Source organism: Pleurodeles waltl, chromosome 10 (genome assembly GCF_031143425.1).
Source record: "Pleurodeles waltl isolate 20211129_DDA chromosome 10, aPleWal1.hap1.20221129, whole genome shotgun sequence".
NCBI lineage: Eukaryota > Metazoa > Chordata > Amphibia > Caudata > Salamandridae > Pleurodeles > Pleurodeles waltl.
In genome coordinates, this window is record NC_090449.1 from 489,135,220 (window position 1) to 489,158,967 (window position 23,748).

At 48.0% G+C, this 23,748-nt stretch overlaps 1 protein-coding gene across 13 annotated transcripts in view; it reads left to right on the plus strand.

Moving 5' to 3' along the window:
- Nucleotides 1-23,748, plus strand: part of LOC138261643 (uncharacterized) — a 1,036,964-nt gene that overhangs the window by 160,102 nt on the left and 853,114 nt on the right. For all 13 annotated transcript variants that reach the window (XM_069210793.1, XM_069210797.1, XM_069210802.1 and 10 more), the window contains one exon: nt 8,083-8,202. In XM_069210793.1, the coding sequence (XP_069066894.1) occupies nt 8,083-8,202 (120 nt within the window). The remainder of the gene's footprint in view (nt 1-8,082; nt 8,203-23,748) is intronic.

Sequence of the window (23,748 nt, forward strand, 5' to 3'; positions counted from 1 at the left end):
TTAGGAATAACAACAGCGCCAAGAGTTTTTACAAAATGCCTTGCCGTAGTGGCAGCCCATATCAGAAGACAGCAAATACATGTGTTCCCGTATCTAGACGATTGGTTAATCAAAACCAATACGCAAGAACGGTGTTCACAACACACAAAATACGTTATAGAAACCCTTCACAAGCTAGGGTTCTCACTCAACTACAACAAATCACACCTACAGCTGTGTCAAATACAACAGTACTTACGAGCAACAATCAACACAAAAAAAGGGATTGCCACTCCAAGTCCACAAAGGGTACAAGCATTCCAAAACGTAATACAGGCCATGCATCCAAACCAAAGGTTCCAGGTAAAATTAGTAATGAAGCTACTAGGCATGATGTCCTCATGCATAGCCATTGTCCCAAACGCAAGATTACACATGCGGCCCTTACAACAGTGCTTAGCGTCACAATGGTCACAAGCACAGGGTCAACTTTAAGATCTAGTGTTGATAAACCGTCAAACATACACCTCGCTTCAATGGTGGAATACTATAAATTTAAACAAAGGGCAGCCTTTCCAAGACCCAGTGCCTCAATACGTGATCACAACGGATGCTTCCATGGTAGGGTGGAGAGCACACCTCAACCAACACAGCATCCAAGGAGAATGGGACACTCAGCAGAGACAGCTTCATATAAACCACTTAGAACTACTAGCAGTATTTCTAGCGTTGAAAGCATTTCAACCACTAATAGCTCACAAACACATTCTTGTCAAAACAGACAACATGACAACAATGTATTATCTGAACAAACAAGGAGGGACACACTCAACACAATTGTGTCTCTTAGCTCAAAAGATATGGCATTGGGCGATTCCCAACCACATTTGCCTAATAGCGCAGTTCATACCAGGGATTCAAATTCAGTTAGCCGACAATCTCTCTCGGGATCACCAACAGATCCACGAATGGGAAAATCATCCCCAAATAATAAAATCTTACTTCCAAAGATGGGGAACACCGCAAATAGACCTATTTGCAACAAAAGACAACGCAAAATGCCAAAACTTTGCATCCAGGTACCCACAAGCTCACTCTCAAGGAAGTGCGTTATGGATGAGTTGGTCAGAGATATTTGCTTTCGCTTTTCCCCCCCTCTCCCACTCCTTCTGTATCTAGTAAACAAATTGAGTCAAAACAAACTCAAACTCATACTAATAGCACCAACTTGGGCACGACAACCTTGGTACACGACACTACTAGACATGTCAGTAGTTCCTCCTATCAAACTGACAAACAGACCAGATCTGTTAACTCAACACAAACAACAGATCAGACATCCGAATCCAGCATCGCTCAATCTAGCAATTTGGCTCCTGAAATCTTAGAATTCGGACACCTAGACTTTACACAAGAATGTATGGAGGTCATAAAACAAGCTAGAAAACATACCACAAGACGTTGCTACGCAAATAAGTGGAAAAGATTTGTTTATTACTGCCATAATAATCAAATTCAACCATTACAAGCATCTGCAAAAAACATCGTAAGCTACCTACTACACTTAGAAAAGTCCAAATTAGCTTTTTCATCCATTAAAATACATCTGACTGCAATTTCAGCTTATCTGCAAATTACGCACTCAACTTCATTATTCAGAATCCCAGTCATAAAAGCATTTATGGAAGGTCTGAAAAGGATTATTCCGCCAAGAACACCACCAGTTCCTTCGTGGAACCTTAACATCGTATTAACACGACTCATGGGTCCACCATTTGAACCCATGCACTCATGTGAGATACAGTACTTAACATGGAAAGTAGCCTTTCTAATAGCTATCACATCTCTCAGAAGAGTAAGTGAAATACAAACATTTATACACAAGCATAAAGTAGTTCTACGCACAAATCCAAAAGTCTTACCTAAGGTCATTTCACCGTTCCACTTAAATCAAACAGTAGAACTCCCAGTGTTCTTTCCAGAACCAGATTCTGTAGCTGAGAGAGCATTACATACATTAGACATCAAAAGGGCACTAATGTACTACATTGATAGAACCAAACAAATTCGCAAAACAAAACAATTGTTTGTTGCTTTCCAAAAACCTCATACAAGGAATCCAATATCCAAACAAGGCATTGCCAGATGGATAGTTAAATGTATTCAAACTGTTATATAAAAGCAAAAAGAGAACTGCCTATTACACCAAGGGCACACTCCACTAGAAAGAAAGGTGCCACAATGGCTTTTCCAGGAAACATTCCAATGACTGAAATATGTAAGGCAGCCACATGGTCTACGCCTCATACATTTACCAAGCATTACTGTGTGGATGTTTTAACAACACAACAATCCACAGTAGGACAAGCAGTATTAAGAACATTATTTCAAACAACTTCAACCCCTACAGGCTAAACCACCGCTTTTGGGGAGGTAACTACTTACTAGTCTATGCACAGCATGTGTATCTGCAGCTACACATGCCATTGAACGGAAAATGTCACTTACCCAGTGTACATCTGTTCGTGGCATAAGACGCTGCAGATTCACATGCGCCCTCCCACCTCCCCGGGAGTCTGTAGCCGTTCGAAGTTGACAAAAAATTAAACTTGTACATTTGTAAATCTGTAAATATATCACTTTTTTGTCACATTATGTACATACATACTTACTCCATTGCATGGGCACTATTACTATATACACAACTCCTACCTCACCCTCTGCGGGGAAAACAATCTAAGATGGAGTCGACGCCCATGCGCAATGAAGCCAAAAGGGGAAGAGTCCCTCGGTCTCGTGACTTGAAAAGACTTCTTCGAAAAAAAACAACTTGTAACACTCCGAGCCCAACACTAGATGGCGGGATATGCACAGCATGTGAATCTGCAGCGTCTCATGCCACGAACAGATGTACACTGGGTAAGTGACACTTTCCTTAGTAGGCGTTAGGGGTGTTCCTGGTGGTGGCCAATAGGCCACTTTCCATTGAGTGGCTACACCCAATATGTGACTGCTTCCTGTGGGAAGGGGTAACATCCCTAACCCTGGTTAGCTATTTTCCTGCCATCCAAGATGGAGGAAATTGAAATGGAGTGACCACCTCGTCTGCTACACCTGAGGGGTGGTGCAAGCTGAGGGTGGTCACTCCCCCTATACTTGGTGCGTTTTCCCACCGTTCCTCCCTCCAAAAGTGGGGTCAGGGATGGGGGGTGGCCATCTGCTGCTAGCAGCAAATGGCTGGAGCGGTGCTTCAAAGGCTGCATGGCCTTTGAAGCTTCCTACCAGAGGAGGGCACCTTCCTAGGGGAGGAGGTGTGACACCTCTGCCCAGGAAAGGCTTTGTGTTCTGGTTCCAGAGAGCAATAGCCCTCACCCCAGTGATCCAGAATTGTCTGGTGGTGGCAGGCTGGTTTGGACTAGCCAGTAACCATGCCAAGGTAGTGCAGGTTTTACAGGGCCACCTCTAAGGTGGTCGCTGGATACATGGTATAGTAAATCCAGCACTGGTACCAGTGTAGATTTATTATTCTGAGTTGTTTGATGCCAAACAACAAAGGGTTCAGAGTAGCCATCATGTAGTTGGGAAACTCGTCAGGACCAGTGTCCAGCACATGTACTTACTTTGGCTCCCCTGTACACTTACTATGCCTTATGGTTTGGTAAAGACCCAGTAGGGGCATGTTTGCTCATGCAACCATATGCCCTCATATGCATTACAGTGCACCTTACCTTAGGGCTGTAAGGCCTGCCAGAGGAGTGACTTACCTATTGTGCATGCAGTGTTAGTGGACAGGGCACTCTTGGTGAGTGCTATGTTGAGTTTGTAACTTTTAAATGCACCAGGCCATACACTTGGCTTGGCAGTCTGTGTGAGGCTGGTGTGGGGGTCTTTCATAGTGGCACAATTGGTGCTGCAGCTGTGGGGGACACTTTTCAGTACTCAGGCCCTAGGTACCAGGGGTACGATTTACTAGGGACTTACAAGGGTGGCTGAAGTGCCAAACATAGTACAGTTTGGGGAAAAGCGATCTGGCCCTGGGAACCTGTTTAGCAGGAGCCCAGGGCACACAGTTCAAAACCACATCAGGTTCCAGGCAAATAGTAGGGGGCTGCAACCAAAATCCAGCTTTCCACAGTATCAAGGTCGCCAGCAGTCACAACAACAATGACTTTATCATCAACACCAGCGAAAGCAGACTAGGGGAAAATCCACCCAGCAGCCAGCTAAAGGGGATAACAACCAGCTGGATCAAAACCCTGAATTCTCCCTTCCCCCTCTTCCGTCACGCACTCCGGGAGGGGGAAGCAGTTCTCAAAATCTACAGAGTCGCAAAAAATCACGCAGGACACCTGGGTTCTGAATATTGTCCAACATGGGTATTGTCTCAGATTCACTAGACCCCAACTGACCATACCTCTGAAACCATCCAGTTTCCATCTACTTATACAACGGTTGGAGGTCAATATCCTCTTACAAAAACAAGCAGTGGAAGCCGTTCCGTGCAGACAGCGTGGAACAGATATTTGTTCCAGATACTTTCTGGTGGAAAAAAAAGACAAGTATGAATTCAGACCGATACTCAACCTTAAAGTAGCCAACAAATGGTTTTGACAAGAAAAGTTCCAGATGTTGGCATTACATCAGATGTAGCACCAATTACACCAGGGAGATTGGCTTGTATTTTCATACACCAATTGCCAGAAAATATTGAATGTTTTTGATGTTTGTTGTGGGGCAGAATCATTATCAGTACTAGAACTCCCATTTGGTGTAAAGTCAGCACCCAGAACAATCTGGAAATGCATGGTAGTAGTGGCTGCCCGCCTCAAAAAACATTGTCTTCGTCACCCATACCTGTACAATTGGCTAATAAAGGTGTCAGCTGCTCAGGAAGCCATCTTTATTACAACTGGACCTGCGATCCCTTCAACGTTTGGGGCTTCATGTCAACCTCAGCAAGTCAACACCTACCCCGGTTCAAACTTTGCATTATTTGTGAGCTTCAAATTACACTATTCAGGCTAGTGTGTGTTCTTTGGAGGAGAGGCTCTTATCAATCTTTCAAAGTGTCACTCTCTCATGAAAGTCTTTCATCTAACGGTGAAGGCAGTGTCGTCTTATCTCAGCTTGATGGCCTCCTGCATCCTCCTCACTCCAAATGCCCGTCTATATATGTGGCCTCTTCAGGAATGTCTTAAGGGCCAGTGTGTCCAACTGATGGGCAACTGGGAGGATAGAATCAAGCTATTTTTTCATGCAAAACAGTCCCTGAAATGGTGGTGCTCTCCAGCCAACCTTCTTCGAGGAATGCCATTTCAACAACAGGTTCTTTCTCAAACCATAGTGCCAGATGCATCACTGCTAGGATGGGGACCTCACATGGATCTCCTCCAAATTCAGGGCACATGATCTTGGAGAGAGATAACCTGACTCATCAATCTCCCTTACCTCTGGCAGTTCATCTAGCACTCAAAGCCTTTTGCCCATCATTCAAGACCCAGTTTCTGCTTGTTCAGACGGTTCAATGCGAGGAACCTGAATATCACGGCAACTCACCTTCCAGGTGTACAAAATGCTCAAACAGACGCTCTTAGCAGAGTTCTGCAAGGAAACCATGAATGGGTCTTGCATGATAACGTTGTACAAAACATCTTCGAACTGTGGGGCACTCCAACCATCAACTTGTTTGCCAGTGTAGAAAACAAAAAATGACAAAGCTTTCCCTCAAGGTACTTCCAACCACAGGCACTGGGAAATGCCATATGGATCAACTGGTCTGGCAAATTTCTTTCTGCCTTTTGCCAATTCCTCTAATCCCGTCAGTCCTCATCAAGCTGTCCCACTCGAGAGCCAAGATGATGCTGATTGCCCCCCAGTGGCCACGTCATTGATGATTCATGGACCTGTTTCATTGGTCAGAGCATCCACATCTCAAGGCTGCCATGCAAACCAGACCTACTAAGAGTATTCGGAGGCCAATTGATTCACCCCAATCTCTCCTCCTTGAGTTTGGCTGCATGGCTCCTGAGCTAGTGCAGTAGAGACACTTGAACCTGCCTCACAACTGCATGGAGATCTTCAAAGAGGCTAAGTGGTCTTCAACCTGTTTTGCATAAGCCTTCAAGTGGAAGAGATTTTGCATTTGGTGTTCTCCCAAGAACGTGGACCCTACATCTTGCCAGGAAGATGTCATTCTTTCATATCTACTACATTTGGCAAAATCTGGCTTACAATTCTATTCAATAAAGGTTCACTTGGCAGCCGTTACAGCCTACAGAATATGTCCGTCACAAACCTCTTTTTTCAAAATGCCTATAATCAAGGTTTTTCTAGAAGGGTTAAAGAAGGTTTTTTCTCCTGTTAGGCATCCTTCACTTCCTTGGGAGCTCAGCACAGTCCTTTCACGGCTTATGCAGGACACATTTTGAGCCCATACACAAGGCATTCCTACAACATCTTTCATGGAAAACTGCTTTCCTTGTAGCAATTACATCAGCAAGCAGAGTTAGCGAGATCCAAGCATTATGCTGTCATGAGCCATACATAGTCTCCAATCTTACAAAGTGGTCATGAGGACTCACCCGAAATTCCTCCTTAAAGTTATTTCAGATTTCCATGTCAATCAGATGTTCCTCATTACCAACACTCTTTCAGCATCCTTCAACTTCGGCTGAAAGAACACTTAATTCTCTAGATGCAAGGAGAGTCTTGAAGTTTTATCTTGATAAAACATGAGGCATCCGCAGATCGGACCAATTGTTTATCAACTATGGTCCTGTCTGTACAGGGTTAGCCACTTCCAAACAATCCATTTTGCAATTTATAGTGTCCTGTATCATATGGTGCTATCAAAAAGCTAACAAGACTCTAATCGCTAGACTGAAAGCACACTCCACTAGAGGTACAGTGGTCTCTGTCGCTTTAATGAGGAAGGTCCCTGTAGCTTAAATTTCCAAAGCAGCTAAGTGGAGATCTGTTCATATATCAGGAAGCACTACTGCTTGGACTCCGATGCTAGAGCAGATGCTCAAGTAGGACAAGCCTCTTTTAGAAATTTGTTTGTTTAAATGGCTGTCTTAGTCATTCCTGTTTCTTCTCCAACTCTCTTACTGGGAATGGGCTTGTTACACTATTCAGTGCCTAGGACTATCACTGGAGATCCCCTAAGAGAGAAAGAATGACTTCTTACCTGTAATCCTTGTTCTCTGTTTGGGGAATATCCATTGAAGTCATAAGCAACACTCCCTCCTCCCCGGTGGAGTTGACGTAGGCAACCACGGACCTACATATCAATCTTGCATCACTTCAAAGAGAACTGAAGCAATTGTCACCTGATGAACATAATGAGATACTGGTGGTCCCTAGTATGTTTTTAAAAGTGGGCAGTCTCTATTTGTAACTCACATAATGACAGCCTATGGGCTACACCGTCCTGCTTTCCTTCATCTCTATACTCTAGCAACAAAACTTTGTGGAAGAGATTTGTGCTGTCTTTCTACAACAACATCATTATTAAATTATACACATGTGATTCTTCTGGCCTCTTGTCTTTTTTGAGTACAAGATGAAGAAATGAGCCACTGTAGCAAGGTCATATAGGCTGCATAATGTATTTTTTTCCTAAGTGTCTCTGCAGGCCTTCCTGAAGAGAGGCGAACATCTACACTTAAGAAGAAACAATTTGACAAAATGCTCCGGGATCCTGGCACGTGGACGGGGCTATTTCGTGCTTATGACTTCAATGGAGTTTTCCACCAAGAAATAACTAGGATTACAGGTAAGAAACTATTCTTTATCTCTGCAAGGAAATTGCCTTATAGATGACTTATAAAATGGATATTCTTTCTGAGAGGTAAATTAGATCCTAAAGAGACGTTCTTTCCAAAATGGGATTTTATTGCAAGAAGAAAAGCAGTTCCAAAAAGAAATCTGTTCTTAAAGGAAACCCACATTAAGAGCGAAATTCACTTCAACAAGGAAATTTATTTGTGCAAGATAGTTCTACAGGTGAGTTCACCATAAAAAATAGTTGTTGATGATCTTGATAATTCGTATACCTGATTCTATGTGGATGACAACAGTATGAATTCTTCTTGAATGTAGATTGTACTGAACTTTCTGGAACAGCAGAAACCATCACCAAGAGAACATGAATCCAGCCCTTGTGCGTCTCAGTGCACATCGCAGAGCGCATGTCACAATGCCCCACCCGTGGTGAAGCAGGTAAGACACATTCTTATGCTATTTCCAAACTATGTGGTTTAGTGCAACAGATGTCTTCATTCTGACTGCTGCTGGAGCTCTCAGATTGGCAGAAGGTAGAGTTGTTATTGCCTTGATGGGTAACCACCACAGCAACATTTCCTCCGAAGTTCCTAGGTTTGGCCAGTAAGATGTTGCATCCAGTTGAAACCAAAGCAGATTCATAGGTACACTAACAGGCCAGAAAAATGACTGCGGCAGTCTAGGCCCCAAAGCCATTATCTTTTATGTGGTAGGCTGCTGAGTATCATACGCTACTTAATCGTTCTTTAACACTAACTTTAATGGTTTGACTTTCACTTAAAAACTTCCTCAGACATTAATTAAACAGGTGGACTAGAATTTTCAGTACAATTCAAGCAGGACCTTAGAGCAGTTTACCTTATGGCTGTTCTATACTGTTGTTGTTAATCATTTGTTCTAGTCTGTAAGATGGCTTACTGGGTTGTGTCCATAGCAGAGAAATCTGTGTCACCTTTAGGAGACAAGTTTGAATCCTACAAAAGATAAGTGCAATTGAAAATTGTCAGTGTGGCGGTGTTGTCAGATAGGGGCTGATTGAGTTTTATTGTAGTGTGTAGATTCCAAACCTTTTACATAATCTCTTTATGTGGAACTGTTCTAATATTAATAGCCATATACTTAAACAGTTGTAGCAGCATTTCTGTTTCATTTCAAATTCATATTCTTGAAGCTCACACCAGGGCCTGCAAATTTCTGGGAACACCATTGCTCTTGATATATGATGTCTTCTGCTTGCATACAGCAGTTCATGTTATGGGTCCATTATGTGACAAGAGGGATCCAATTGCTGCCCCTAGGTTTTAACAGTGTCTCTTCTGGCTGTTAGCAGGGCATTGTTACAAAAAATCCATGTATATTTGGATAACGTCTTGATTCCAACATATTGCTAGACACAACTTACTTGTGTTGAGATCTACCCTGTCCCTGTGGCCCTTGCAATTAAAGCTTGCCAAGAACCTTTGTGGCCTCTGAACAGGTACCCATCCTATGACAATTCACGTGCATTTGTTATTGTCTGTCTTACCTAGTATATAAAACCATATTTTAGTGCAATAGACGTGATGTACAATTTTGCGCTGTATCTGTCAAAAAGCTGCTCTGATTGGTACCGCAATTGCACGCCTCTCCCTAGTCCACTTCATCTAAGATTCCCAAATCTTGGTCCCATCTATTCTTGAGTTTTTCCAAAGGAGGATGGCAGTTATTTAGTAGTGTTTTGTATAGGTTTGCTTGTTTGTGCAGTGGTGCCGCCAATTTGCAGGCTGTCTCTGTGGTTCTTCAAATGTAAGCATACCCTGTACTCCCCAAATCTGCCCTATCTTCGAAATACCAAGGAGATCCCATCTTTGAAACCCTTCCAGCTTTCTAGAGTTTTTTCCCCCCAGAGCTCAATAGCTGTAGCTGTAGGGGTATGCTTTAGGCTAGGGGTTCCCCTTCAATACAGTCCCCCCTGATATTCTCATGAGGCCATTGCCTTTCTGTCCTCAACAATTTTTGTTGCATATCGAAAACCCACCCATTCCTCACCAATAATTGGACCACCCAGTAGTATAATCTCAGGTCCCTTAAGGCAGTGCCCCATCACACACATTTCTGGTTAGGGTACTTAATGCTATGTTCTGAGTTCATCTGACCCAGGACAGAAACTTTGTTAAACTGTTAGCTGTTTTGAAGCAACTATCTGGGGCCTAATAGGGTGTATTTTGAAGTATATTTAGGAATTTACTCTGCTTTTCCCATCAATGATTACAGGAGCTTCCTCCACTGCTCTGCATCTTCTTTGTATTCAGCAAAGATCCAACCTGAGTTTTGTCATGTAAACTCTTTAGGGATATACACCGCCAGGTAATTGAGTCCCTCATATGACCGTTGTAGTGGACATTCCAAGCTTTTGATGGCCGCCACCCAATAAACTGGTATGAGCTCAGTCATTCAGGGTCTAGTTTTTGATACAGTTAATCCCTATCTTCTAAGTATAGAAGTAGATCATCCACATATAGGGAGATTATATCTTTCCACCCTGGGTCCCAACAAAGGCCTTCACTAATGGATTGCACCTCTTCCGTTCCACCAGTGGTTCTACTGTAGTGGCACACAGTAGAAGGACAGTGGGCCTCCCTGTGTCCCCCCTCAGCCCAATTGGAATTCTCTCAGTAGTGTGCTATTACCACTCACCTGTGCTGTAATATTGTTGTATACCAATTGAACCCATGCCCTGAATTCCGAGCTGTTGCCCATCCTTTGAAGAACTGCCATCAATTATGGCTATTTGAGTAAATTAAATGCTTTTTGCGATTGAGAGACAGCAAAACCGCAAGCTTCTGTATGTATCCATGCCACCCTAAAGGTGTACTAGATTGTGGCAGGTGGATCTATGTGACATGAAGCCAGATTGGTCCATGACAGTTAACGTCTTGATCACTCGATAGAGTTGGTTAGCCAGCACTTTTGTTAATATTTTATCTTCAATATTAAGCAATGAAATTGGCCTGTACCATGCATACTCATCCACTGGGTTGCCCTTTTTATGGATTAGAACCATATTATTTGATCCACTAGTTCCTTACAAATCTTTGAATTTCCTCATAAGAGCACCTGTTTCTGGGTTGCCATGTTTCAGCATACATGCCAAAGGTCTGTGCAATTTTAGTTGCAAATTCTACCAACTCGCCACTTCTAGTCTTGATCCTCCAAATCCATCTCTGACTTTTGTCCCAGTGAACCAGCCATAATTAAACTTTACCCGCTTTATTACCCATGTCATGTAGTTTGCCTCCCTCTCAAGTATCTGCTAGCATTCTTGTCTGGATAATGCAATTCAAAGAGCTACATCAGCACTGGGGACTATTATGTTATCTCCTCCGATTGACCCAGGTTTTGCTTTACATCTATAATGGCCTTGGGTTTTTCTTTACACTTTCTGGCTGCCATGGAAATATGCTGTTCACACTTGACAGCTTTATATGCTTCCAGTGTTGTTACTTCTGATTGTACTAAATCTGTGTTTTCTATAAATTATAGCTCTGTTGACTGTATTAGATCTTTCTTAATGTCATAGTCCTTTATCTCCTGAAAATCAAGTCTCCAACCGATCATACATAACCTCTCTGATTTCCAGTTGTGTACATAAAAGAAAATGATTAGACATCCTTCTTGGTAGAAAGTATATGTCACCATATCTGCCCTCCTGTACCCGTGATACAAGAAAGTAATTGAGTCTTGCGAGTACTTGCGTACCGTTGGATACACTGGAGTATTGTCTTACATTGAGGTGTATTTCCCTCCACAGATTCATTAATCCCTGAGCATTTACATAGTTATACAGCCTTCTGTCTACATGCTCCTGTTGGTTAGTCATTTAAATCCTATCCATGTCTTCTCTCAGTAATCAACAGTACATCTGGAACTTGCAGAATCCACTTCCCCATGCTTCCCAACACTGTTGACTGGAGCCCTATGGGTATATACTAGGGTACCATCATAACTCCCTCCCCATCCCCCATGATAAAATGACCACCTTGTTAAGCAGGAGTGGACCCTGATTGGGCCAAGACTTCATATCTGCCCCTATCCAGTAGGCACAGTTATTGCCCACTGAATGAGTTTCCTGTACTGATATGAAATCTGCATACTGCCCCTAGTTATCAATTTTTAGCAGTATCTCGCTTTTTAACTAGCTGCCCAAACCATTAAGATTACTCATTGATATATATATATATATATATGTTCGATAGCATGTGTAGCTGCAGATACACATGCTGTGCATTATCGTGCCATCTAGTGTTGGGCTCGGAGTGTTACAAGTTGTTTTTCTTCGAAGAAGTCTTTTCGAGTCACGAGACCGAGGGACTCCTCCCCTTTTGGCTCCATTGCGCATGGACCTCGACTCCATCTTAGATTGTTTTTTTTCCGCCATCGGGTTCGGGCGTGTTCCTCTTCGCTCTGTATTTCGGAAAAGTTAGTTAACAAATGGAAAATTCGACGGTATTGTTTGCGATCGGTATCGGGTTAGACATAGCACATCGACACCGAAGAAAAGAAGAGCTCCGGCAGCCCTTCGGGGCTTCCACTCCTCGACGGGGCCTGGACGGCCCGACTGCGTTCATCTTCAAGGCTCATGGAACGGACCCCATTCCGTTTCTGACCCAAATGCCACGCTAAGTATCCTTATACAGACCAACATTTGGTCTGTAATCTGTGTTTGTCACCGGAACACAAAGTGGATACGTACGAGGCCTGTCGGGCATTTCGGTCCAAGAAGACGCTGCGCGACCGGAGAGCTCAAAGGCTTCAAATGGCGTCGACACCGGCCGGACACCCCGACGTCGAAGAGGAGGAGACATTCTCCATCCCAGATTCGGACTCGGACTCGCTCGAGAGTGAGCAGCCGACGAGGCAACAAACCGGGAGTAAACCAGGCCCGGCCAAAACTCACTCGAAAATCAGGAAGGCCCAGGGGACGCCACCGCCGACAGGCCATGGCTTTACCCGAAAGCACGGTGACCAAGCATCGGCACCGAAAAAGGGCACACAGCAGCCGAAGACATCCGACCCCTGGTCGAGATACTGGCTCAGAATATACTCGGCACCGAGATACCGGCTCCGACCAAACTCTGTACCGAGACATCGGCACTCCGAAATCAAAAAAAGGTTTATTTGGAGCCTAAAAAGACTCCTGAGAAGGTTTTGGTGCCGAAACACCCAGCCTCGGAGCCGAAACAAAGCTCTTATATGAACGAACAGGGCCTTTCCTCACAACTACAAGGCCACAAGTTTGGACAAGAACTGGCGATGGGAGAGCCAGATCAAACACAGAGGAGGCTACATAATCAAAAAGACACGGGGAAAATAAGAACTCTTCCCCCAATTAAAATGAAGCGGAAGCTCGCATTCCATGAAACGGAAATGCAGCCAAAAAGCAAAGGTGGCTAAAGAAAAAACACCACCACATTTTTCTCCACAGCCATCGCCACCTCCCTCACCACATCTGTCCCCAATAGCAACACCCCCAATGATGCAGTCACCAACGCACACAGGGATGAGCCAAGATGACCCAGATGCATGGGATCTGTACGATGCACCAGTCTCTGATAATAGTCCGGACTGTTACCCGGCAAGGCCATCACCACCAGAGGACAGTACTGCTTATATTCAGGTAGTTTCCAGCGCAGCTACTTTCCATAACGTAGCATTACATTCGAAACCTATAGAAGATGATTTTTTATTGAATACCCTGTCATCAACACATAGCCAATACCAAAGCTTGCCAATGTTACCAGGCATGTTAATACACGCCAAACAGGTGTTTCAAGACCCGGTGAAGAGCAGAGCCATCACACCTAGGGTAGAGAAGAAATATAAACCTCCCCCTACGGACCCTGTTTACATTAAGCAACAACTAACTCCTGATTCAGTAGTAGTAGGAGCAGCCCGGAAAAAGGCAAACTCACAAACTTCTGGGGACGCACCACCACCCGACAAAGAAAGTCAGAAATTCGATGCAGCAGGCAAAAGGGTTGCAGCACAGGCAGCCAATCAATGGCGAATTGCCAATTCGCAAGCTCTACTGTCAAGATACGACAGGGCACATTGGGGCGAAATGCAACATTTCATTGAACACCTTCCCAAAGAGTTTCAGAAGCGTGCCCAACAGGTTGTAGAGGAAGGCCAAAGTATCTCCAACAACCAAATAATATCGGCTATGGACTCAGCAGACACAGCCGCCAGAACAGTAAACACGGCGGTCACCATTTGGAGACACGCATGGCTACGCACCTCCGGAATTAAGCCAGAGATCCAGCAAGCTTTGCTGAATATGCCTTTTAACGGACAACAATTGTTTGGGCTGGAGGTGGATACAGCTATAGACAAACTAAAGAAAGACACTGACACGGCCAAAGCCATGGGCGCGCTCTACTCCCCACAGAGCAGAGGCACTTTTAGGAAGCCACACTTTAGAGGGGGGTTTCGGGCCCAAGCCACAGAACCTTCCACCTCACAGGCCAGACCCACATACCAGAGGCAATACCAAAGAGGAGGTTTTCGGGGACAATATAGGGGTGGACAGTTCCCTAAACCAAGAGGGAAATTCCAAAGCTCAAAAACACCACAAACTAAACAGTGACGCCGACGTCACAAACCCCCAACATACAACACCTGTGGGGGGGGGAGACTCACAGATTATTACCAAAATTGGCAAGAGATAACTACGGACTCATGGGTTCTAGCCATTATCCAACATGGCTATTGCATAGAATTCTGACAATTACCACCAAATGTGTCTCCAAGAGCACACAACATGTCCAAACAACACTTGGATCTGTTACAAATAGAAGTCCAAGCACTGTTTCAAAAAGAAGCAATAGAACTTGTACCCAACCATCAAAAAGGAACAGGTGTTTACTCCCTGTATTTCCTAATTCCAAAAAAGGACAAAACACTGAGACCCATATTAGACCTCAGAACACTAAGGGGGTCATTACAACCCTGGCGGACGGTGCTAAAGCGGCGGTAATACCGCAAACAGGCCGGCGGACACAAACAGGGAATCATGACCCTGGAAGACACCGCCAACAAAGACAGCCACTTTAACACACCGCCTGCCATGGTGGTAAAGACAAGCAGCGCGGCGGTCACTGCCAACAGACAGGCGGAAGACAATGTACCGCCCATAGTATCACAACCCGCCAATCCACCACCTTTTCCGGGGCATTTCACCGTGGATAAAACACGGCGGAAACAGCTTTTGCTATGGGAAAACGCTTACCTGAATACATCCCACGAGGAAGGAGGACGCCATGGAGCCGGAATTACAAATCCTACCTGCCCTTGTATTCCTACTCATCTACGAAGACCAACGCCTGCGCCGGCGAAGACAACGGTGAGTACTGCACCTACGACATAGGGGAGGGGGGGCAAAAGTCAGGGGGACACACACGCAACACCCCTCCCCCACCTTCGCATATTACAACACAAACACCAGTGCATTTAGAAACATCACAGTAACAACCCACAACCCCCCCGGAAGAATGCAAAGACCAAACAAAATCATTTCAAACATTGTAATGTATCAATATACATGTCTCAAATATATTCAGATATATTATAAAATCAGTCAAAAGTATATACATTAAGAGAAGTAGGGCAGATATGCACATATCAATGTCCGTGCACCACTAGTCCAAAAATGCATGGGCGAGGCCCACACAAGATACCTGTCCACAAACGGAGAGAACACTGCCGGGGCATCAGAGAGAAATACAACAGGCACCTCAGGGGGAAGGGAAGGGGGGGCACCTCAGCCGGATGAATGCAAAGCCAGATCCACGACGGGGCTCCATGCCCACTGTTACATCCTGGGGAGTGCAAAGCCACAGTCTCACAAGTCTCTACAGTGGGTGGGTTGCCCACTGAAACATCCTGGGGAGTGCAAAGCCACAGTCTCTCAAGTGGATAACAGTGGGTGGCTTGCCCACTGTTCCATCCTGGGGAGTGCAAAGCCACAGTCTCTCAAGTAGATAACAGCCTCCACTGGTTCTGGAGGGGGACTGGTGCCCAGTCTGGATTAGTCTCCCCGTGACAGTTCCTGTCCCGTCACTGTCCCAGCTGCACATTGGACAACGATGCTTGATGTGGCGGTCCTTTCCTTCTGCAGCGGTGCATGCCCTGTTCAGCGGTGCTTTGCCATGGCGGTCTCTGGACTGTTCAGCGGTGCTGTGCCATTGCGGTCTCTGGACTGTTCAGCGGTGCTTGCCCTGTTCAGTGGTGCTTTGCCATGGCGGTCTCTGGACTGTTCAGCAGTGCTTTGCCATGGCGGTCTCTGGACTGTTCAGCAGTGCTTTGCCATGGCGGACTCTGGACTGGGCATTGGTGTGTGGCATGACATTCTCTGGACTGGGCATTGGTGTGTGGCATGACGTTCCCTCATTGCCCAGCGGGGCTGTGGCTGCCGGGGCTCTCCTGGGCACTGACTCCGGCGGTGGTCTCCTGACCATTGACGATACATGGCCCTCCTGGGCACTGACTCTGGCGGTGGTCTCCTGACCAGTGACGATACTTGGGCCCTCCTGGGCACTGACTCTGGCGGTGGTCTCCTGACCAGTGACGATACTTGGGCCCTCCTGGGCACTGACTCTGGCGGTGGTCTCCTGACCAGTGACAATACATGGGCCCTCTTGGGCAATGACTCTGGCGGTGGTCTCCCGACCAGTGACGACGGTGCTGGCGGTGGCATCCCGACCGCCGGGAAGGATGCCGCCCTTCTCCGCCGTGATGCTCACACCAGGCTGTGCAGACTTCTTCGGGCCCTTCCCCACCTTTGGAGGAGTCACAGCTGACTCTGCAATCCCCCCTGGGGCCCCTGCGAGTTGCTTTGCCTCCAGGAGTCTTCACACAGTCCTGTCGGCCACTTTCCAACTTCAGAGCCTTTACAGGGGGTGGACTGGCAGTGCCTTGGCTCAGTGTCACACTGCCTGCCCTGGAGGCCGGTGCACTCCACACACCTTGAACACGCACCACTGGTACTGGAGGCTTTTTGGCTGAGGCGCTACGACGGGACTGATGAATTGGAGGGGGGGGTGGGGCAAAAAGGTCAACTTTACAGAGGGACAGTTTCTGACGAACACTGGGCTGGGTAGCTGGATGCGGTCTTGGAGTGGAGGAAGAGGAGATGGTTGTAGGTGGTGTCACTTTAGGTGTTTTGGGTGCAGGTACTGGAGGCTGTCGTGAGGTGGATGGATGTTGGGTGTGTGGGAGCCCGCGTTTGTGTACTTTGGGAGGGGGCGTCACAGACACACTGGGAGAGGACACAGGGGACGTGTAAATGGGAGTGGGGGTGGTGAGTGCAGGTGAGCGGGGTGTGGTGCCGGGTGTTCTGGTGCGAGTCCTGGTGCCTGTAGATGTAGCGCATGCAGGTGAGAGTGTACACGATACTGGGAGGGAGGAGGCAGACAGCGAGGAGGGGGGCACAGTGGAGGCAGTGGATGATGCTGTGTCTGCATGTGGGTGATGCTTGTGTGTGTGCTTGTGGGTAGTGTGGTGCCTATGTTTGCCAGAGCTACTTTTGTGTGTTGAGGTGTGTGCATGCTTGTCTGATGGTGTGGTTGGGATAGGCTGGGGTACAGGGGATTGGATCTGGGTGGAGGAAGTTGGAGGGGGGAGGCTAGACACAGGGACAATGGCTGCCGTCAGTGCTGAGGCCAGAGATTGCAGGGTTCGATGAAGGGCAGCCTGACCAGAATGAATGCCCTCCAGGAATGCATTACCGTGTTGCAACTCACTTTCTATACCCTGGATGGCATTCACAATGGTAGACTGCCCAACAGTGAGTGACCTGAGGAGGTCAACGGCCTCCTCACTGAGGGCAGCAGGGGTGACTGGGGCAGGGCCTGAGGTGCCTGGGGCGAAGGTGATGCCCACCCTCCTAGGTGAGCGGGCACGGGGCGAACGCTGAGGGGCTGCTGGGAGGGCGGTGCTGGTATGGGAGGTGGCGGTTGTACCTGTAGAAGTGGGGCGCACAGATGGTGCCGCCACCACGAGGGAGCTCCCATCGGCGGACGAGTCCGTGTCGCTGGTTGGTGATCCGGTGGCCGACATGAAGCTCTCCTCGCCCTCCGTCCCACTGGTGCATTCAGAGTCCGTGGTGTGGCCCTCCATGGCCATGTGGTATGCAGCTCCCTCGTGCTCCGGTGCCACTGTACCTCCGCCTGATGATGCTGATGCACAAAAAAACAGGGAGAGCAGAAAAGGGGGAGGGGAGACAGAAGAAAGACAGGTTGAGTGCATGGCATACCGCTACCGTTGGCGGACAATACAGACACAGCAGCCCCCTGCACTACACGTGCTCCTGGCCTCTACAGATGCAATTTCTGGGATCTGGCCTACATGGCTATGGTGGACATCTGCACACATGATGCCACAGGGCCATGTATACCTGTACTTGGCACTCTACTGCGGTGGGGTAGAGTGCCACATGGCCTGCATTACGGAGGGGCCTAGCCTACGTATTTCTGCCTGGCCTAGGTACATCCACAGCCCTCCTCCCTCAGCCAGCCCCTCCACTGTGTGCCAAGAACCCAGAATGAGGTTGTACTCACCCCCTTGTGTCTGCTGTGATGCCCTCAAGCGCCCATCCAACTCCGGGTGGGCCACCGCCATTATCCGGAACATCAGGGGGGTCATGGTGCGACGGGCATCCCTCCCACGTTGGGAGGCCATCCCCAGCTGACCCTCCGCCGTCTTCTTGCTACAGCGGTGGATGTCCTCCCATCTTTTCCGGCAGTGGGTGCCCCGTCTCTGGTGGACCCATGGGGTCCGGACATCCTTGGCGACGGCACGCCAAATGTCCTTCTTCTGGTGGGCGCTGACCTACATGACATGCACAAGAGAAAAAGAGAAGTCATTACCAACTGCACCGTCGATGTGAGTGTCCCCACCTCCCTACCCTAGCCATGTGGCACATGCATTCACATGCCTTAATGTTCCCTGAACTCTGCCCCCTTCCCTCTTACAACCAGACCTCGCCACCCAGGCCTAGCCCATACAACGTGCTAACTGTGTACTAACCTGTTGGTCTGGAGGACCGTAGAGTAGCGTGTACTGGGGGAGGACCCCGTCTACTAGTTTATCCAACTCCTGAGCAGTGAAGACAGGGGCCCTTTCCCCAGACGCAGCAGCCATCGTCGCTTCCAGACCGAGGTCACAGCAGCACTGGCAGTGTAGGTCCTCTCCTGTCGAAGATCAGGTATCTAGTGATTGAACAGATAGAAAATGGCGGTGACGTCCGCGGCAGTGCGTATCATCACCGGCGGCGCACTTGTTCATTGGCTCCTGGGACCCATAGGGTCCAATGTTAACCAATGCAGCATTGCGCCGCGGTCTACGACCGCCTACCGCGACGGTGTGCAGCGTCAACGCAGTTACCCCACAATCCCATTGTTCCAGTTTAGAGGTCAGGCAGCCGCCATTTCAGGGGCCCACATGGCCTCATTTACTTCTGCGTCACACATAGGTAGGCCTACACTCAACACACATACAGGAAGGGTTTTGTGTTTGGTGTCGTGTTCTGTGTAACTGTGGGTACTTACCTGGAAAAGAGTTGACTCTGTGGTCGCTGTTGTCCTTCCTAGGCACCGTCAGTTGGGACAATTGAGAAGATGGCGGAATCCTCCGGTGTACCGACCGCTGGTGGACCTGTTAACAATGGAGGAGCGACATTTAATCGTCACATACAGGTTTGACCGTGCCACTATCCAGGAACTATGTACCCAGTTGGAGCCAGACCTAATGTCACCAATCCGCCATCCCACTGGAATCCCCCCGGACGTGCAGGTGCTGTCAGCGCTCCATTTCCTTGCAAGTGAGTCTTTTCAAACAACAGTGGCCATGGCATCAGGGATGTCCCAGCCTATGTTTTCCTACGTGCTGTCCAGAGTGTTGGCTGCCCTGCTGAAACACGTAAGGAGATGCATCATTTTCCCTGAGGTGGAAGATTTGGCTACAGTGAAAGGTGACTTCTATGCCCTTGGACATATCCCCAACATCATAGGTGCTATTGATGGAACACATGTAGCTCTGGTCCCCCCCTACAGGAGTGAACAGGTGTACAGAAACCGGAAGAGTTATCATTCTATGAATGTACAGATGGTATGTTTGGCAGACCAGTACATTTCTCAGGTAAATGCTATGTTTCCTGGCTCAGTGCATGACGCCTACATCCTGCGGAATAGCAGCATCCCTGATATGATGGGTCAACTCCAGAGGCACCGTGTGTGGCTATTAGGAGACTCTGGTTACCCCAACCTGTCCTGGCTATTGACCCCAGTGAGGAATCCCAGGACCAGGGCAGAGGAACGCTACAATGAGGCCCATGGGCGGACTAGGAGGGTGATCGAACGCACCTTTGGCCTCCTGAAGGCCAGGTTCAGGTGCCTCCATATGACAGGTGGTTTCCTATTCTACTCACCGAAGAAGGTGTGCCAGATCATCATCGCCTGCTCGGTGCTTCACAATCTTGCATTGCAACGCCAGGTGCCTTTTCTGCAGGAGGATGGTCCAGATAACAGTGTTGTGGCATCTGTGGAGCCTGTGGACAGTGATGAGGAGGAAGCTGAGGAAGAAGACAACGACAACAGGGAGTCAGTCATACAGCAATATTTCCAGTGACACACAGGTGAGAGCATTTTCATTTTTACCATTACATTCACTGTCACACGTCTTCCTCTATCCTGTCTGTCAATTTCAAGCAGTATTTGGTAACTGAGTTGTACCTTTCCATTACGGTTTCACAGGTGTGGTTACCAACGTGTGTCATCTGCATGCATCCTTCAAGGACTTGTGATGTGTGACATAGGTATGTTGCCTTTACAACTAGAAACGCATTTGGACACTCATTGATAATAGATTTTACCAAATCATAGACTGACTCCAGATTGTTTTGTGGTTCAAGGTTGTTTATTTAAGTGCTCAAAAATGGAGGGGGCTTGTTAAATGGTGATGGGGGACGGTGGAGGAATGTCCATGGCAGAGTCCAGTCTATTGGTCACACAGGTGCACTGCCCATATGGGCATAGGAAGTGGAGGTTGGGCAGTTTAAGTATGGACAGGGTAACAAAGTGGGACAGTGGGAGGACAATCAGGGTGGTCTCATTTCCTGGCGGGGGTCTTGCCATCTTGCTCTGTCCTGTTCCTGGATCTCAGGGTCCGCTTGCGTGGTGGTTGTCCGTCTGCAGGGGGTTGGGTGCTGGTGTGTTGGTCCTGTGGCGGGGCGTCCTGTCCACTAGCGCCGGCAGAGGTGGTGCGCAGTTCATCGTCCTGGCTAGTGTCAGGGGCCCCTTGGAGTGCCACGGTGTCCCTCAAGGTCTGCTGTATGTCCTTCAGCACCCCTACGATGGTGCCCAAGGCGGAGCTCAGGGTGCTGAGCTCCTCCCTGAACCCCAAATACTGTTCGTTCTGCAGGCACTGGGTCTCCTGAAACTTTAGCAGGACCGTCGCCATCGTCTCCTGGAAGTGGTGGTATGCTCCCATGATGGAGGAGAGGGCTCGTGGAGAGTGGGTTCCCTTGGCCTGTCCGCCCCCTGTCGCACAGCAGCCCTCCCGGTTCCCCTGTGTTCCTGTGCCTCCGTCCCCTGGACCATGTGCCCACTACAACTGCCCCCAGGTCCCTCTTGTTGTTGGGGTGGTGAGTTATCCTGGGTTCCCTGTAGTGGTGGACACACCGCTGATTGACCTGTCCTGGGTACGGGGTATGGGCCCGCTGGGTGGGTGCTGTGCTGGTGTTCCCAGAGGGTGGAAGGCCAGTGTTGGGCTGTGCCTGTGCAAGGGGAACCGACTGTCCCGAGGCCCACGATGGTCCAGGCTGGTCATCGGGATCCAGTAGGGCAGAGCTGCTCTCGTCACTGTGGGCCTCTTCTGTGGGTGGAGTGGAGTTGTCTGGACCCTCCGGGGTGGTGACGGTCCTTCGTGTTCCTGCAGGGGCATAAGTGCATGATTATTGCATGTGTGTGTGTTATGGTGTGCAATTGGTGGCTCACCGTGTACCCCAGTGCAAGCATTCCTTTGTGGGGGTTGTGTGATGATGGTTGGGGGGGTGTTCTGGGTATGTGCAGTGAGCATGCTTTAGTGATGGGTGTCCATGCTTAGTTGTGTCATGCAGGGCTTGGTGTTGGGATGTGTGGTTTGTGTTATGAGTACATTAGTGAGGAGTTTGAGTGATAGGGGAGGGGGTGAGGTGGGGGTGTGTGATAGCATGCAGGTAGAGTGGGGGATATGGAAGTTAAGAATTGACTTGCCAGTGTCCATTCCTCCACCGACTCCTCCAAGGCCCTCAGGATGCATAATGGTCAAGACCTGCTCCTCCCATGTTGTTAGTTGTGGGGGAGGAGGTGGGGGTCCGCCGCCAGTCCGCTGAATTGCGATGTTGTGCCTGGAGACCGCTGAACGCACCTTCCCCCGTAGGTCGTTCCACCTCTTCCTGATGTCCTCCCGATTTCTTGGATGCTGTCCCACTGCGTTGACACTGTCGACTATTCTGTGCCATAGCTCCATCTTCCTGGCTATGGATGTGTGCTGCACCTGTGAGCCAAATAGCTGTGGCTCTACCCGTAGGATTTCCTCCACCATGACCCGGAGCTCCTCCTCGGAAAACCGGGGGTGTCTTTGGCGTGACATGGGGTGGTGTGTGTGATGTGTGGGGCGGTGTCAGTGTTAATGTGTGTGGTGTTTTGTGCGTGGATGTTGTGTGAGTGATGGTGTTGTGTGCCTCTGTGTGGTGAGGTTGTCTATTCTGTGCTGTCTCTCTGGCCTTCGTGACTAATTTTTGGTCGTAGGTGCTTGTGGGTGATGTGGGTGTGTGTTTTATATAGTGTTGGTTGTGTGGGAGTGGTGTGTGTATGTGTATCAGGTGTGTGTATTTGGAATTGTCCAATGTGGCGGTGTTTTGGAGATGTGTGTGTATTTTGAGCGCGGCAGTGTGTACCGCCAATGGAATACCACGGTTGAAAGACCGCCGCGTGGATTCGTGGGTCGTAATAGCATGGGCGTGTTTCTGTTCGCGTGGAGGTGGAGGTTTTGTTTGCACCACTTTAACACTGACCTTTGGTGTGGCGGACTGGTGTGGGTGTTTGAATTTTGGCAGATTCCGAGATGTGGGTCATAATAGCTGTGGCGGAGTTCCGCGGCGCCGGCGGTGTATTGGCGGTCTTCTGCACGGCGGTAAGCGTCTTTTACCGCCAATGTTGTAATGACCCCCTAAATCTTTACATCAAATCAGATCACTTTCACATGGTGACACTTCAAGACGTGATTCCCTTGCTCAAACAACAGGACTACATGTCAACATTAGATCTCAAGGATGCTTACTTCCACATACCCATACATCCTTCCCACAGGAAATACTTAAGGTTTGTAATTCAAGGCGTGCATTGCCAATTCAAAGTGTTACCGTTCGGGATAACAACAGCACCAAGAGTATTCACAAAATGCCTTGCGGTAGTAGCTGCTCATATCAGGAGGCAGCACATTCACGTATTCCCTTACTTAGACGATTGGCTAATAAAAACCAGCACTCAACAACAGTGTCTTCTACACACAAAATACGTCATAGAAACCCTTCACAAGCTAGGGTTCTCTATAAATTACCAAAAATCACATCTACAACCGTGCCAAATACAACAATACTTAGGAGCAACAATCAACACACAGAAAGGGATTGCCACTCCAAGTCCACAAAGGGTACAAGCATTCCAAAATGTAATACAAAACATGCACTCAAACCAACACTATCAAGTGAGGTTTGTGAGGAAACTTCTAGGCATGATGTCTTCATGCATAGCCATTGTCCCAAACGCAAGACTACACATGTGGCCCTTACAACAGTGCCTAGCAACACAATGGACACAAGCACAGGGTCAACTTCAAGATCTAGGGGATCATTACGAGCTTGGCGGAAGCGGTAAACCGCCGTGCGGCGGCACTCCCGCAGACCCC